At 41.2% G+C, this 15,531-nt stretch overlaps 1 protein-coding gene across 12 annotated transcripts in view; it reads right to left on the minus strand.

Moving 5' to 3' along the window:
* Positions 1-15,531, minus strand: part of fbrsl1 (fibrosin-like 1) — a 302,213-nt gene that overhangs the window by 213,715 nt on the left and 72,967 nt on the right. For all 12 annotated transcript variants that reach the window (XM_019885190.1, XM_019885189.1, XM_019885188.1 and 9 more), the window contains exon 2: positions 14,323-14,544. In XM_019885190.1, the coding sequence (XP_019740749.1) occupies positions 14,323-14,544 (222 nt within the window). The remainder of the gene's footprint in view (positions 1-14,322; positions 14,545-15,531) is intronic.

The raw sequence follows: 15,531 nt of genomic DNA on the forward strand, positions 1-15,531 counted from the left end.
ACACACACACACACACGCACACACACACACACACACACACACATTTATTTTGGCGGGGGGATGGTCAAGTAAACATATTTTGGTATTGGACTAATCTTAAAGTTATAAAGTTACTTGAATAATATGGTACTTCATTAAATTACCTAATATTTTAACAGCTGGCTAGTTACTGTATCAGATTACATTTTAAAAGTAACTCTCCCAATGCTGCCCGCAACTCACTTGTGAATCACTGATTAATAGTGTATCCATCAATTTGTAAACTGTCACGTGGGTCACGAGCATGCTGGAGCCCATCTCAGCTGTCTTCGGGCAGTCGGCGGGGGACACCCAGAACCGGTTGCCAGCCAATCGAAGGGCACACAGAAACGAACAACCATTCGTGCTCACAATGACACCTAAGGACAATTTAGAGTGTTCCATTAACCTGCCATGCATATTTTTTGGGGAATGCGGGAGAAAATCAGAGTACCCATTAACATGTTTAAAATTCTCAAATCACAAAAAAAAAAAAAATTAAATGTAATGAGGCTTTGCTGTACCAGAATGAAGGCAAGTTGACCCAAACACAGGGGAGCAGGGAAGACAGGGTGTGAGTGCAGAAAATTCTTGAAAAAAGTATTCATTTTACAGAAAGGCAAACACGTCAGCTGGACAGCAGCATCAGAAGTCATCAGGTCAAATCGAAAACTCAGTGACACATGAACCATGAAAAGCACAAGCGCACAGGGATTGCAGACGAACCACAAAGAGGATGGGGCCGATGACAAGACAAGATCAGACACAGCTAACAGAAAGAGGGCACTAAATACACACTCTAATGACGAGCAAAAAGTGTTTTGTTTTGTTTTGTTTTTGACCACGCATTGGCAGCAAGGATCGATTGATCGTTTTGACATACAGTATATTCTTTCTTTGGGGGGGTTAAATTATGAAATGACCAAATTTCTTTTTGCATACAGACCGATTGTGCGTAACTTAATTGGACCAAGTTACATAAGCTAAAATGAACTATCCATCACATTGAGGCTGCAAGGGCTGAAGTCAAAGGGGGTCTGCGATCTATTGAGTGCCAGTATTGTTGATTAATAAATACGATATGAAGTGCCTGGAGTAAAAAATGTACTAAAATGCATTTACACAACGATTTTGGAGCAGGTTCTTGTTCGTGTTTATGTACCCACTCGTGCTTCCATTTCAACATTGTACGTTGTGTGTGTTTACAACATGACTGTAAGCAGACCCCCTGAAGCTACGCTGGCTCAACTGCGGTGAAACCAAAGCCCCACATGGGTGCAGACACTGGGAAGACAAGCCCACTGACTGGAATAACCGTGTTACAAACCCCACTGTAAAACGTCACTAATATTTAATGCCCCGCTGTCAGGTCTGAAGGGCACAGACACACAGATGAACAGTGCAACCAAGTGTATGCTTCTCTGCAAGGCTCACTGCATCTGAGAATGAGTGGAAAAGAAAATATGAACAATGTGCATGTGCGCTGTGTTATGTGGATGATTGTAACTGACAAATATAAAAGAAGGATGAAGAGAAGCCTGGTATGCATGACTTGTTTGCGCTTTCATTGAGAGGTGTCATCTTAAGCAGACACGCCACAATACGTTCTCACCATTGACCAGTGGGTGGAAAGCAGCCTTCGAAGCTGTATCAGTTGTATGATGCACCGACTGACAGTGTTTGTGTGGATCGGGTTGAAATCCATCAAGGTGGTGAGGTTGGGCAAATGGCAGCTTCAGATTATGGAATGTTACTAGAGAAACATTTCAATGACAGGTACCTTTCAAATTATCTGTGTGTGTGTGTGTGTGTGTGCGTGTGCGTGTGCGTGTGCGTGTGTGTGTGTGTGTGTGTGTGTGTGATACATTATTACTGTATGTTAAGTCAGGCAACAGTTGGCTTGGATATTATTTGGGAATTTTAGGGAACTATGGGAAAAAATGCAATGTTTTTAGCATTTAGCCTACATTTTACCAATACGCTCGAACAATTTTACGAAATAAGTCCAAACGTTGTTACCAATACATTCAAACGACTCAGCAGTACATTTGATCGACATAGCACAATCAAAATTATTTACTCCACATTGGCAGTTCCACGCTTCCGTAATCGCATGCATTTTTTTGAGCCTTGTCAGTATTTTTGACAAGATTTTGGATATACAGTATGGAAAAAAACATTGTCCAAATGTACCCAAAGACTAAGAGAGTACATACTCTGTTAAATTTGAGTGTAGCCACGGGAACTCTTCATTGTGCCAGGTTAAGAGCATCGTCCCTTGAACTCTGGTAGTGTAATCACAGACCCATGTTGTGTCTTTCCACTTAAAACAAGCAGCCGGTACATTACTGCTGCAAGATAATATCCCAAAAGTATAATAGATTGCTGTTGAATATTTTATACACGACAGTATTCCTCTGAGGTTTGTGTCAGCTGGCAAAGATTTATTTTTTTATTTTTATTTTTTTGGGCAGAGATCATCATGGGCATTTGCTGCCTAAGGTGTCCTTTGCTGCCTTTTGAGGAACACTTATACTACCGCTGCAGTCTCATGAATGAAACTGGGAAGTAACTGGGCTAATGTATTTATTTTTGAGACCACAAAATAATCTCATTGCCCGCTGGACCTCTACGAAACTAGCTACCCAGTAGATCAACATAAGCTTGCTAACTGGTGATGTCATCTTTCCTTCAGCTGTTTCCTACCGTCTTTGTTACTGATTTGTTGCTTTACTGTTGTATATGTTAGTTGCTCCATGTACAGCACTTTGTGTGCAGCGATGGCTGTTTGAAAGTGCTCTATAAATACAGTTGAGTTGAGTTGAGTTGAGTTGACACTAATCACCAGGTTACCTATTACTTTTTGATGAAAGTCGTGGCGTTGTGTCTGAGTGACTTGGTGCTATTTTTTTATTCAATGTTCAACTTGCTTTGGGGATGATAAATTGTCTATCAAAATAAGGTTTAATTCATTTAAGTACAAGTTTAAATAACACACACACACACACACACACACACACACACACACACACACACACACACACACACACACACACGCGCGCGCGCACGCACGCACATATGCTAATAACAACAACACATTAACCGCGTGACTTTATCTCGAAACCACTGTGAGTTTCAGACTCGTATGCGTTGAGAGGTCAACCCCTCGGGGAATCGATTCCCTTCATGGCTCAGAGGACAAAGTCTAACCCGCTTCCCTCGAAGGGGTCAACCACAAGAACCACACCTCCATCTGGTCCTGTACTTGAGGGATTTCCAGGGGGTATGTCAAAACCGCGTCTGCCACGTCAAGCCAGCCCCACACCCCGACCTCCGCCTCAGGCTATACATGCACTATTGTGCAAAGGCAATCATTCTTATCCCCCCTTCACACATACACCTCCTCTGTCTTTGTTTTACAAATGGGCTCTCCCACATCATTTTACATACACACTCCTGCTGATCTCGAGGGACCTTCCAGGAAGTAATTGTGGCTTTGTGCGTGTGGTCTCCCCCACCGCCCCTATGCATATACACGCCACTTCTCCCTCAAAGGAGCCACACCCCCTTGTCAGCTGTCATCGTATAACGGCCTGCAGACCCAGGAGCCTAATGGCAGGATCTATACGACATGAAAACACAATTATAGCCCTTGCTGCGATTGCTACTATGTGAATTGCCTTTAAAAAGTGTTGGAAAGTACCCAAAGCATGCCCTCAATTCACAAAGAATAAAAGTGGGGACAGATGATAGTGTTCTATAAAAAGCATGTGGGTCAACTGAACGTCACACTTTAAACTGTTTGAAATAAAACCACCTCCCTGATAGCTTATTATGAATTAGTGTCCTTAACACATGCAGATATTTGACCTCGTGTAACAGCACTGCTTGATATTTAAATGTGCCAGTAAATGATGACAACGACATAAGCAAAAGTTACACGTTCTGGCGGGATTTCATTATCTCCGAAACTGATATTTTCATGGTAATATGTTGGCTATGGCCACATTACGCCTCCATTACAAGACGCAGCAGGAAACATGTTGATGGAACCTGTAAAAGACCCACCCCTCCTGGGCTCAATATTCCAAATCCAGGCAGGCTTTGGAGAGAAAACTAAAATGGCAGAGGAGGTGGGGGGAAATTGGGCTCGATCGTTTACCAGCCACCTTTTTCGAATGGGAACAGTGACCCCCAATGGATGATATCAGGCAACATGGCAACAGGCTCAGGCGGTAAAATTCAGCAACCCATTACATGTGCGCTGTGCGCTTTACAATCAGCAGGGGTCAGTATTGTATCACAGCGCATCAGATTTCACAAAGAACAGATACTGCAAAGGATCACATCTGTCTCCGTGACACCTCTAATCTCATCTAATCCATCTGAGTTAATGTCCAGTTTTGCTGCTCGCAACGCCCCTCAAGGCATAGGGCTATGAAAACAAGGGCAGGGGCCACAGCAGATCCCGTTAATGGAAGAGTCAAATGGGCTGAAGTGACAAAGGTGACACATGGTTAGATGCTGCTTTATATGTGTTCATTTCATCACATCGAGAAAGTCATGAGCACACACAAACTGCATATGATTAAATAACTGCGAGTAAACTCCTGAGGGTCATGTAACACAAATGTGCAAATATGTTGCACAGACAATGCAAATATACTATATGATGCACATGCAAATATCCATTTGTCAAGCCAAGTGGTAATTGAAAGGAATTAAAAGCTGATCATTGAAGTGCTAATTACCTCACACAAATTGATACAGTTCTAACAAGGAGAAAATCAGCCATCTCCAAATGATGGTAGAGAAGTCAAGTGAGGTGTAAAACAGGACGTCAGCATACATCTACTCCCACCATAGTTGAAATGCCTCTAAACATATAACTTGTTGGTGCTTTCTTGTCACTAAAAACAACTGCCACCCACTTAATTCCGACTGTAAAAACACCAGACTGCTACCTCCTTTGCTGTGACTCCGCCGTATACCAATATTGTGAAGAATCAAGCCAAGTCTCTAATATATGCAAGCATTCCAAACTCGATGTCAATGTCTTTCTATTTGAAAAAAATAAAATAACATAAACCGGCATGTACTTGCAGTTACATGACTTTAAATGTTTTCTACTCGACACTGCTGTGATGAATGTCAGGTGCATATTCATTAGTGCCTGTTGAGATCATTGTTGTTGTTTTTTTTCAGTAAGTAAAAATATATCAAATAAAAATCACTGAGGAAATGTTTAGCAATAAACTATAGTCAGTAAAAATGGACAGTTCATACACGGGATTCATGCACAACATTAATTACATAACACCAAGCAGCAACTCAGCTGTTCACGTCACACATAGTGTGTGTTAAAATACAAGAGCATGGAAAAGGCCTGGGTCAATGTCCACCCGCTTTTGTGTGACGGTATTTTCAAAATCCTCTCGCTCTGTGTGCTAAGCAAACGGGGAATCATGTACTCGTCCTGGGCCCACCAATGCCATATATGCTGTGGGAATTATGCAGTGTTTGCAAAAAATCCCAACTGTCTTTCTTTATGTGCGATTAAATCATTTCTGGGTCTCTTTCAACTTTAATAGTGCGGGTCAAAAAGTTTTCCTGCTAATCCTACTGGCTACTCACACTTACCAAAGCAGAACATTCAGAAAAAAGGGACCATTTAAATCAATTAAGGTGACAGACTCCTTTCACCCAGTGCACTCATCTGTAGCTGCAAGCCGCTCTGCCTCCTCCTCAGGCAGAGCAAAACGAAATGATAAGAAGCGACTACTCGACAATCGACATCAAGCTCTAAACAAACGGTGATATGTGCCTCTTCGATGCTTCTGCTGTGGTTCTCTGTGACTCTGGAAAATAAATGCGCCGTATTTCATTGCAACTTGTTTTTATTTTCATTTGTTTCAATTCTCAAATGTAATTCTACATTCGGAGACCATGGAGCTCTTATTATTGTGCAAAGATGTGCAAACCCTGATTCCAGTGAAGTTTCGACGTAGTGTAATATGTAAATTAAAAACACAATGCTCAGCACTCTGTAAACAAGCAGTCAGCAACTCGGCTGTGCTGAAAACACAGTTGGGTGCCTAAAATTTCCTCTCACGTCCTCGTAATTGTGGTACAAATCCATTGGTAGCCCTCGCCTAGAGCACACAGAATTCTGGCATTGGAATTTTCTTCTTGATTTAAAAAAGAATGTAATAGAACATTTTACTGCACGCATTTGCTATTGAAATCAATCACATTGAACACTCCCTCTAACCGAACATCATTGTCTATCTGACGTAATTTGTTTGTCTGTTACCACATTTTCCAGGTGAAAATGGGAAAAAGGGAAATGAGAAAACACATCTTCAGGTTACAGAAATACCTTGGGTGGCTAGAATATATGTCACAGTTACAAGACAACATTTTGAAAAGTCTTATATGCATGTTTCTGTTTGAAGGTATTAGCTCTTAAATTGATGCTATTGTGTGCTCAATGCAAATCTCTACATTTGGAATCGGTTTTCTTTTTCTTTTTCTGTAGTGGACTTTGTTTATAGATCTGTATATGCGGCTTAGAATAATAAAACATGTCCTCATTTGAACTGTGATAACCTGCTCTTGACAAAGCCTTTGTAGGCACCGCTGATACTTAACATGAAACAAAGGACAAAATTCTGTGTTGCACCACAATGATCATGTAAATCATGAAGCTTGATTTTAATGAAGTGTCTCTTCTCGCTGTCTGCTCTGATTAAATGTCTACTGGGGGCAATATATCTGTTGCTATAGTTACATATTTTGAAGCATAAAAAAAAAAAAAAAAAAAAACCTGGGATATAATGTGGCCTGGGAGGTTTTCACTTTTCATAAATTAGGTAAATAAAGAAACCAATCACGTGGAGCCTGCCAGCCAAGCACAGAGGAATAATCTCTGAGCACATATTACGGCTAACACGTCCACCCCACAGAGAAAAATATGAACCTAATGCATGTGTGGGATTGACATTCCAATCAAAATAATATCGGTAATCTGTTCATCACGTATACTTCAAGAGTTTGTCTCAGTTTAGTTTTCTTTTGAATCAGCCCGCTTGGTCATTAGCTCAGAGATAATCCTTAACGAATAAAATGGCGAAAAGAAAAAAAGATGACGAGTATGGTAGACTTCAGGACGAATGGACCGAAGGATTCACTTTTTTGTAGAGAACAGGTTCTGCGGTGTGTCTAATTTGCACTGACAAAATACCATCAATGAAACGGTCGAATGTAAAGCGGCACTTTGACGCGAGCCATGCTACGTCCACATCAAAATACACTGTGAGAGACAGCGGAAAGGAAGCGTGCAAGCTACTGAGCAGGGTGCAAGCTAGCCAGCAGCAACTCCGCGTATGGACCCGGCAAACTGACTACAATTCCGCTCGTTTTGCTGGATTTTTAGCAATCGTGAGGAACGGAAAATTGCTCACATCCAGAGGCTTATTAGACTGACATTTTGTTGAATTTGCTTTTACCAGCTGTCTTCGGGCAGTAGGCGGAGAACACCCTGAACCGGTTGCCAGCCAATCGCAGGGCACACAGAAACGAACAACCATTCGCGCTCACACTATATATATATATACACACACACACACACACACACACACACACACACACACACACACACACACCGTATTTTCCGGACTATAAGTCGCTCCTGAGTATAAGTCGCACCAGCCATAAAATGCATATTAAAGAACAAAAAAACATACATAAGTTGCACTGGAGTATAAGTTCCATTTTGGGGGGAAATTTACGTGATAAAATCCAACCCCAAGAACAGACATGACATCGAGAAAGGCAAGTTAAAAAAAAAATAAAATAGAAAACAACACACTGAATAAGTGTACAATATGCTAACGTTACATGACGCATAAACAACGAACTGAGAACGTATGTTCAAGGAACATATTAAGAGTTCTTCAGATAACTGTAACATAAAGAACATGCTAACAAGTTCACCAAACCATCAATGTCACTCCAAATCACTAAATCCAATGGAATCTTGATCCTCTGTGTCACTTTAAAGCAACTCCACCAACGTCGTAGGTAGAAGATGCAGTGCTTCCTCTTCTACGTCGCTTACATCAGACTCATCGTGGTTTTATCAACACAGGTCTAGAGCGGCCTCTTGCGGTTTAATGTGAAAATAACATGTGAAATGATGTAATAATGTGTTAATAATTTCACCCATAAATCGTTCCAGAGTATAAGTCGCACCCCCAGCCAAACTACAAAAAATCTTCGTCAAAAAGGTTCCCGACCCTTGCTGTAGATGGCATGGCTCAAAGCACTGTGTGTGTGTGTGTGTGTGTGTGTGTGTGTGTGTGTGTGTGTGTGTGTGTGTGTGTGGTATTTACCTGAAGAAGCACAGCAGGCACAGATATTGTCTAGTTTTGTCTTTTTTTTTCGAATCCATTTTCTTCCTGCTGAATTTATGTATCTTTGTCTCTCTTGCCATCTCTCATTCTCTTGTGAGTGAGCCTGAAGGACAATATTGCGAAAAAATTTATACACACTATTTCAAGCAGATAAATGTTATTTTAGGAGCATTTCGTTGAGTTTGCTGTCACAGTACATTTCAAAGGTTAAAGAAAAAAGATGAAACTTAAAAAAAAAAAGTTAGTCTCGCTTTGCAACTATAACAGCTTCCTCTCTTCTGTGAAGACAGTCACTGATATTTGATGAGAGAAACTGATGGCAAGAATTCTATTTTTCTAGTTTAACCTAAGGGTCTTCTACAGGATTTATATATTTGGAACTCACTCAACAAAGACCTTGCTTTGAGCAATGGAAAGGAGAAAGGGGGAAGCAAAAAGCCCAGCCTTGAACTGTCCCCATATTTTTGGAAGCAGAACATGTTTCAAACTTTTTTGGTAAGAACGAGAATGACGAAATGCAGGAAATGTAGTGACCCTCTGAAGACAAGCATCGCAAATGTTGTTCAATTCAAAACTTAAAGTAAAATCTCCACGAAGCTGGAAAGAATTGTTGAGGAGGTTGAATCTCCATCATTCATGAAAAGGCATTACCATATCAGGAGAGACATCAGTGTATGTTACAACAACTGAAATAATCAAACAACAAAGAATCAACTCAGGATAGTGATGAACCCTGGTACTCAAGTTGAATGTTTAAAAACTGCTATTAACATGCACAGAATTGTAATACGCTTGCAGAGACCTCTGCAGCTCTCCCTCTTATTGTGTGATCCACTGATGCTCTTAGTTCAATGGCAGTTCACTCCTTGTAATACAGGAGTACAAGCCTCCTTTATGAGGTTGCCACTTAGGGTGTCAAGCCTATAATTAAATCAAGGAGGTATAATTTGCAGGTGATCTCATAACAGGCGCATCACGAGAAATAGTTTTCGTTCCTTGATGAAGTTCACGAGCCATTTAGTAGCAGGTGACTCTGAGAGGCTGAATAAAAAAGATTTTATTGCTGATCAGACACTGAAAGAAATTTTAAAATTGAAAATAAGGTGCATCCGCCAGTGGCTCTGCCAATATATTGCTCATGTGACACTGCAAGTAAAGCCCGCAAGTTAGAACAGACCAAACATATATAATGTGTGTACACACACACACACACACACACACACACACACACACACACACACACACACACACACATCCATCCATCCATCCGTTTAAAACACTGCTTACCCTGAACAGGATGGGGGGTGGTGGTGGGGGGCTCAAACCAGTCCACACATATTTCAAGGGAAATCTACGTTTTACAAAATCGAGACCAAGAACAGTACAGCTGGGACTTGCACCCATAATCTCCATTCCCTAATTGTGTTGACAGCAGCGAACAAAGTCTGGATGGATTCCAAACCATTTTTTTTCATCTTCTTCTTTTTTTTCATCTCCTTCCATTTCTTCTTCCACTTTCTTTCAGCGGTTGGCAAACGGTGATTTTGGGTGTGAGTCCAAGCTATAACTTCAATATTTACACGGTGCACCTGACTACAAGTTGCAGGACAAGCCAAACTATGAAAAAAGTGATCTTCATCATCAGAAAAACATATGGTATGATTATAAAACCAAGAGAAACATCAGCAACATCCATCCATTTTCTAATCTGTTTATCCTCACAAGGGTCGTGGGTGTGCCGGAACCTATCCCAGCCGTCTTCAGGCCGTAGGTGGGGGACACCCTGAACCGGTTGCCAGCCAATTGCAGGGCACACAGAGACAAACAACCATTCGTGCTCACAATTACACCTCGGGACAATTTAGAGTGTCCAATCAACCTGCCATGCATGTTTTTGGAATGTGGGAGGAAACTGGAGTACCCAGAGAAAACGCACGCAGGCACGGGGAGAACAAAGCAAACCGCGCACAGGAAAGCCGGAGCTGGAATCAAACCCTTCACCTCTGCACTGTGAGGCGGATGTGCTAACCAGTTGTCCACCGTGTTGCCTCATCAGCAACATGTATTCCAAAAGAGAGGGATTTCAGGGAATCAATAAATCGAATGTTTACAGGCAGCAAACAAAACATTTGGACAACTTGATAACTCGGCTCTACAAAGGTATTACGTCTCCCATTCTTGTTGTTGGCAGTAACGTGGTGTGCTGCTGATCAATCCACTTTTTTTCTGAGCCATTTTCTAAAAAGCATATACCGGTACACTTACTGCACATTTGATTTGTTGGGCATGAATTCTAGCTAGACAAGATGAGAAATGTGGAGGGATGATTTTTTTTTTTTTTTTTTTTGTGCATGCAGTACATCTACACTATTCAATAAACATTGTTACATTAATTACTGCTCCGAAAATATACATGAAAACCTGGAATATTATCTTTGTAAAAGTATATTGAATGATCAGTACAAATGCATACTTGGTGAATAAGCACATTCCTGAGAACATCCATAACCACTGAACATCTTCACTGCTGTTTTATTATACAGTCCACTTATTACTTATGTTATCTACAGTGTACCCATCATTTGACAGCTATTTCTATACAGTGTGCTTTCAGTGTGAAATACAGTTATCAGGACTTCAGTGAAGATGACTCATCGTGCAATTTCACTTGATCTACAGGTGAAATGAACTGCGGGTACGTCAATGTGGGGTGGGTAGAAAAATGGTCTGAGTATCCTGGGCTGAGCTGCAACCACTCAGGGGCCACACCAAATAACAGCATGCCTCAGAGTATCAGTTATCCTGCGCACCCTCCCTAACTGCCAATGACTCAGGCCACCCTTTCTTGTCCACAGGCTGAACTTGTAGTGAGACGTTTACCCAAGGGAGAGTTGGAATAATAGAGTACAGTGTCTGGAGGGTTTTCATATGTGACATTGTTCAGGAGGGGTGGGGGGGGGGTGTAGTGTGTGTGTGTGTGTGTAGCACTAATATCGCACTAATATATCACTACTGGACAACAGTGCTGTCAGTGTGTGTGCGTGTGTGTGTGTCGCTTATACGGGTCAGTGTTATGTGTTATTCATAGCTCCAATGAAACGTGCTGAAGGTCAATGGCATGATGCTGAGTATGCTGCAAGCATCTTTTTACAGCAAAGATAAAACATTCCCACTCTATCTATTTTTTATTCGAAACAGAGGAAGGTCCAAATCAAACTTTTCTTACATCATAAAACTATTAAAAGACTTCGATTCAAAATGTATCATTCCTCAATAATGCCTTTTACCACATTACATGACAGTGCTCAATTTGATTGACTTGTTTGATTTTGGGTGTGAGTCCAAGCTCTAACATTAATATTTACAAGTGGCAAGACCAGCCAAACTATGAAAAAAGTGAGCTTTATAGTCAGAAAAACAAATGGTACTATTATGAAAGCAAAAATCATCAGCAACATCCAACCGTTTTCGAATCCGCTTATCCTCACAAGGTGGGCGTACTGGAGCCTATCCCAGCTGTCTTTGGGCAGTAGACGGGGTACACTCTAAACTGGTTGCCAGCCAATTGCAGGGCATCCATTGACGAAAAACCATTCACACTCACAAGCACACCTAGGGACAATTTAGAGTGTTCCATTAACCTGCCATGCATGTTTTTGGAACGTGGGAGGAAACCGGAGTACCCGGAGAAAACCCACGCAGGCACGGGGACAACATGCAAACTCCACACAGGAAGGCCGGAGCTGAAATCGAACTAAATGTGTATTAAGGCAATGCATAAGGTTCCCATGTCAGTCAAGGAAGATCAATGTGACATTTCACCCGTAGCTTTTGCACTGCTTCGGAAACCATTCCTGTGACTCCATGACACAAAACGATGTAGCTGCGAGAAGAATAAGAGCTGCATTTTTTAAAGCAAATTAAAAAACACTTGTTTTGTATTCCTTAAATACATATCCTACATACATGTTAAATACATTTTTGGCAACAGCTGTAGATGTGATTTAGTCATTGCGGACTATTTCAACTTCCAGAGATCTACAGTTCTATCAGCTAGATATATAATTGTTTACTACAAATTAAATATCACAGCCAAACTAATTTGCGGTCATGTTAACTTCCCCAGGAAATGTATGAGATATTTTTATCTGAGAAAGAGGCCCAGAAGCTACATAACACTCATTATTTTGTTGGCTTTTTCTGCTAGATTTCCCCACCTCTTCAATTGCACCATGGTGGATAATGGCCTCTCAGACAGGAACTTGAAAATATCCGTCCATTTACACAAGTTGTTAACACATTGACAGACTATCTCACAGGAACAGTGGCGGGCCCTTTCTGCATAAACAAACACACTTCAGCAGTCAGTAGTGGTGGGAGGAACAATCCATTCTTTGATGGATTGCCATGCATATGCTGAATTGATTAAAAAAAAAATTGCAATACTTTATTAGTAAATAATACTGGCAGAAGAAAAAGACAGAAATGCAGTCAGAAGCATGTGCCACATTTCGTACATGTTAATAGATGAAGAAGGAGCTAAGTTGTCTGGGGTTTTATGCCCCTGGCAGGGTCACGCAGGGGTAACATGTCCTCGGTGCAGGACCAGACAAAGCAGGGCTCCAAGCCTCTCTCTGACATACTTGAACATCTATAAACATTTTCCCTCGCCTAGATGAGATTCACCTGTGACTCTGGATAGGAATTGATATGATTCTTATGTTTCCAATTTTCAATTTTGATGAAAGACAGAATTCTTTATCAATTCTCTTATGAATACTTATTTTTAGGGAAAAAAAGGAGATGAAATAAGTAGATTATCAAACACCTTGTTTTATCTGTTAAATGTATCTGTCAACAAGATGCATTTGTAAAACTAATATGATCTGACAAACCCAACAGTGTGGTCTTAAAAGGTCCACATCCTCAAACTCCTTGATATTGCCATGGGGTAGAATATACATTGAAAAGTACAAGATGCACCTTAGATTATTCTGTGGCAATTGTACTATCATGTCTGGTCAGATTTCAACACCCATATATGATAAATATAACTACATCAGCCAGTGACAAATACAGAGTAGAGGACAACAGCACCATGTTTATCATTCTGACTTTAATTTTGTCAGAAATAAGGGGAGCGACATGTTCGCTCCAGTTGGAGGGCCTGTGAAATAATATGGATTACATTAAGAAAGTGGTGTCTCATTATAAAGAGTCCATAACTAATTACATATGGGAAGCACTGCATTGCTCATATACCAAGCAATCTGAGTCATGTGAGTTACTCAGTTAACTTTGAGTTAACTTTGGGTTAACTTTGGGTGACTAAAAATGTGCACCCGGGTGTGCGTTCAGATCAGCCTAATAAGTCCACTCGCAAAATCAACGCATATTTAAGTCTGCCAACCGGAAAGCCAAACCCATCCAAACTAGAAATATGAAAACATTTATCTCCGGCCTGGTCCGTCTGATGTTGGGGCTAAGGAAGGTGACTGCCTCATATATCAGCGATGTCACAGTACGAGCGCCTCCGATTTTACAGAAAAGTAGTGAAGCACAAGAACAACACTCACTGGTGACAAGACTTGCCAAGAAAATGTATGCTTACTTGATAGAATAAAACAAAGCCTGCAGCATATTATTCTGACAATCAGTGACCCTCAATTAAAAGTCGCTCTAAATTATGGAAAGGCTGGCCCCAAAAGGAATTGTGGGATAGGGGCATTAGCTGACGAGACTTCCTGGTAACATGAACTCAATTGGAAGCCAGAGGGTGGCTGGTTCTCATTTCACATGAAAAATACATTCTCCGTTGCAACTAATGTACTGTAGAATTGCCAAGCCAATGCAACTGCCCATTTAAAGAGGCCAAGAAGACGACACTGACCATTTTGTTCTTCTTGGAGTATGTTTTTTTGAGCAGCCTCTCGTTCATCCTCTCTTGCTCTCGCTGTGCATGATGAAAGAATCCATTCTCCAGTGGATCGACAATAGGCTGAACATTCTCCTCTTCCTCTTCCACCTCCTCGGCTTCCGTTTTTGGCCGTTTCACGACCCTTTTTTCCTTCCACCGCTCCTTCTCCTGTGTTTTCAGAAGCCCCGTTTTCTTCTGCAAAAAGACAGAGAGCACCTTCTTAATTCGGATACAATAACAACGCCTTGCGGTAGGTCACACATGTTCAACAATCAACAATTCACGCAGATAGACATGGTTCGGATGGTTTAAACTTGACAGAGACCTGTGTTCCACTGAGCAGTGTTGTCATTATCTTGTTGTCAATTTTATTTGATAGCATGACATTGCACATTTGTCACAAAAAATGTGTTCCAACATAACCATTTGCAATGAGGTGATAGAAAACAGTTATGCAGCAATTATACGAATAGAGTGTCAGACTGAAACACGAACAGGAATAATTCCGATCAGTAGATCAGGGTTCCTCAATGTGCAAGAAAACGCACATTTTGGAAACGTTGGACAAAGAGCAATCAGAGAGTTGACAACTCAAAAAAAAGCTTCAACAAAGAATTTGCTTCAAAAAAGCAAGCAAACGCTTGCGCGGCGTGGAACCACAATCGTGTCTCGCTTAAGTCACAGTTAATCTTGTCAACAGCAGAACAATGCTTTAGCGGAGCCATAATCACTTTATGGCTGCGATATAAAGAGCTTATGATATGAACTGGACGCCTGCTTTTCCACATGCTGCTGAAAATACACTCGCTCTACACTTGCACTGTGACCAAGCCATTTCCCCTAACTAATCATTCCTTTCACGCTTCAGTCATGGCCTGCTCGGAACTGCTGTTTGTTTATTGGAAGTCAAACACTATTTGCAACAGTCGGGTGTCTTACACAATAGTTTTCCCTCACTCATTCCCTCAAATTCATACCCTGAATGTACCGATCGGTCGAAGAGCTTCATCTGTGATGTGTCAAGCTGTCATTGTTGTGTTTTTTTTTCCATGGTGTAAAACCACAATGTATCATACTGAGAGGTTGCCAAACTTATTTTGCCAAATAGGATAACTCCAGATGTGACGACAGTAATACATACGGTGTGTGTGTGTGTGTGTGTGTGTGTGTGTGTGTGTGTGT

The sequence above is a fragment of the Hippocampus comes genome, unplaced genomic scaffold, assembly GCF_001891065.2.
Source record: "Hippocampus comes isolate QL1 unplaced genomic scaffold, H_comes_QL1_v1.1 scaffold45, whole genome shotgun sequence".
Taxonomy (NCBI): domain Eukaryota; kingdom Metazoa; phylum Chordata; class Actinopteri; order Syngnathiformes; family Syngnathidae; genus Hippocampus; species Hippocampus comes.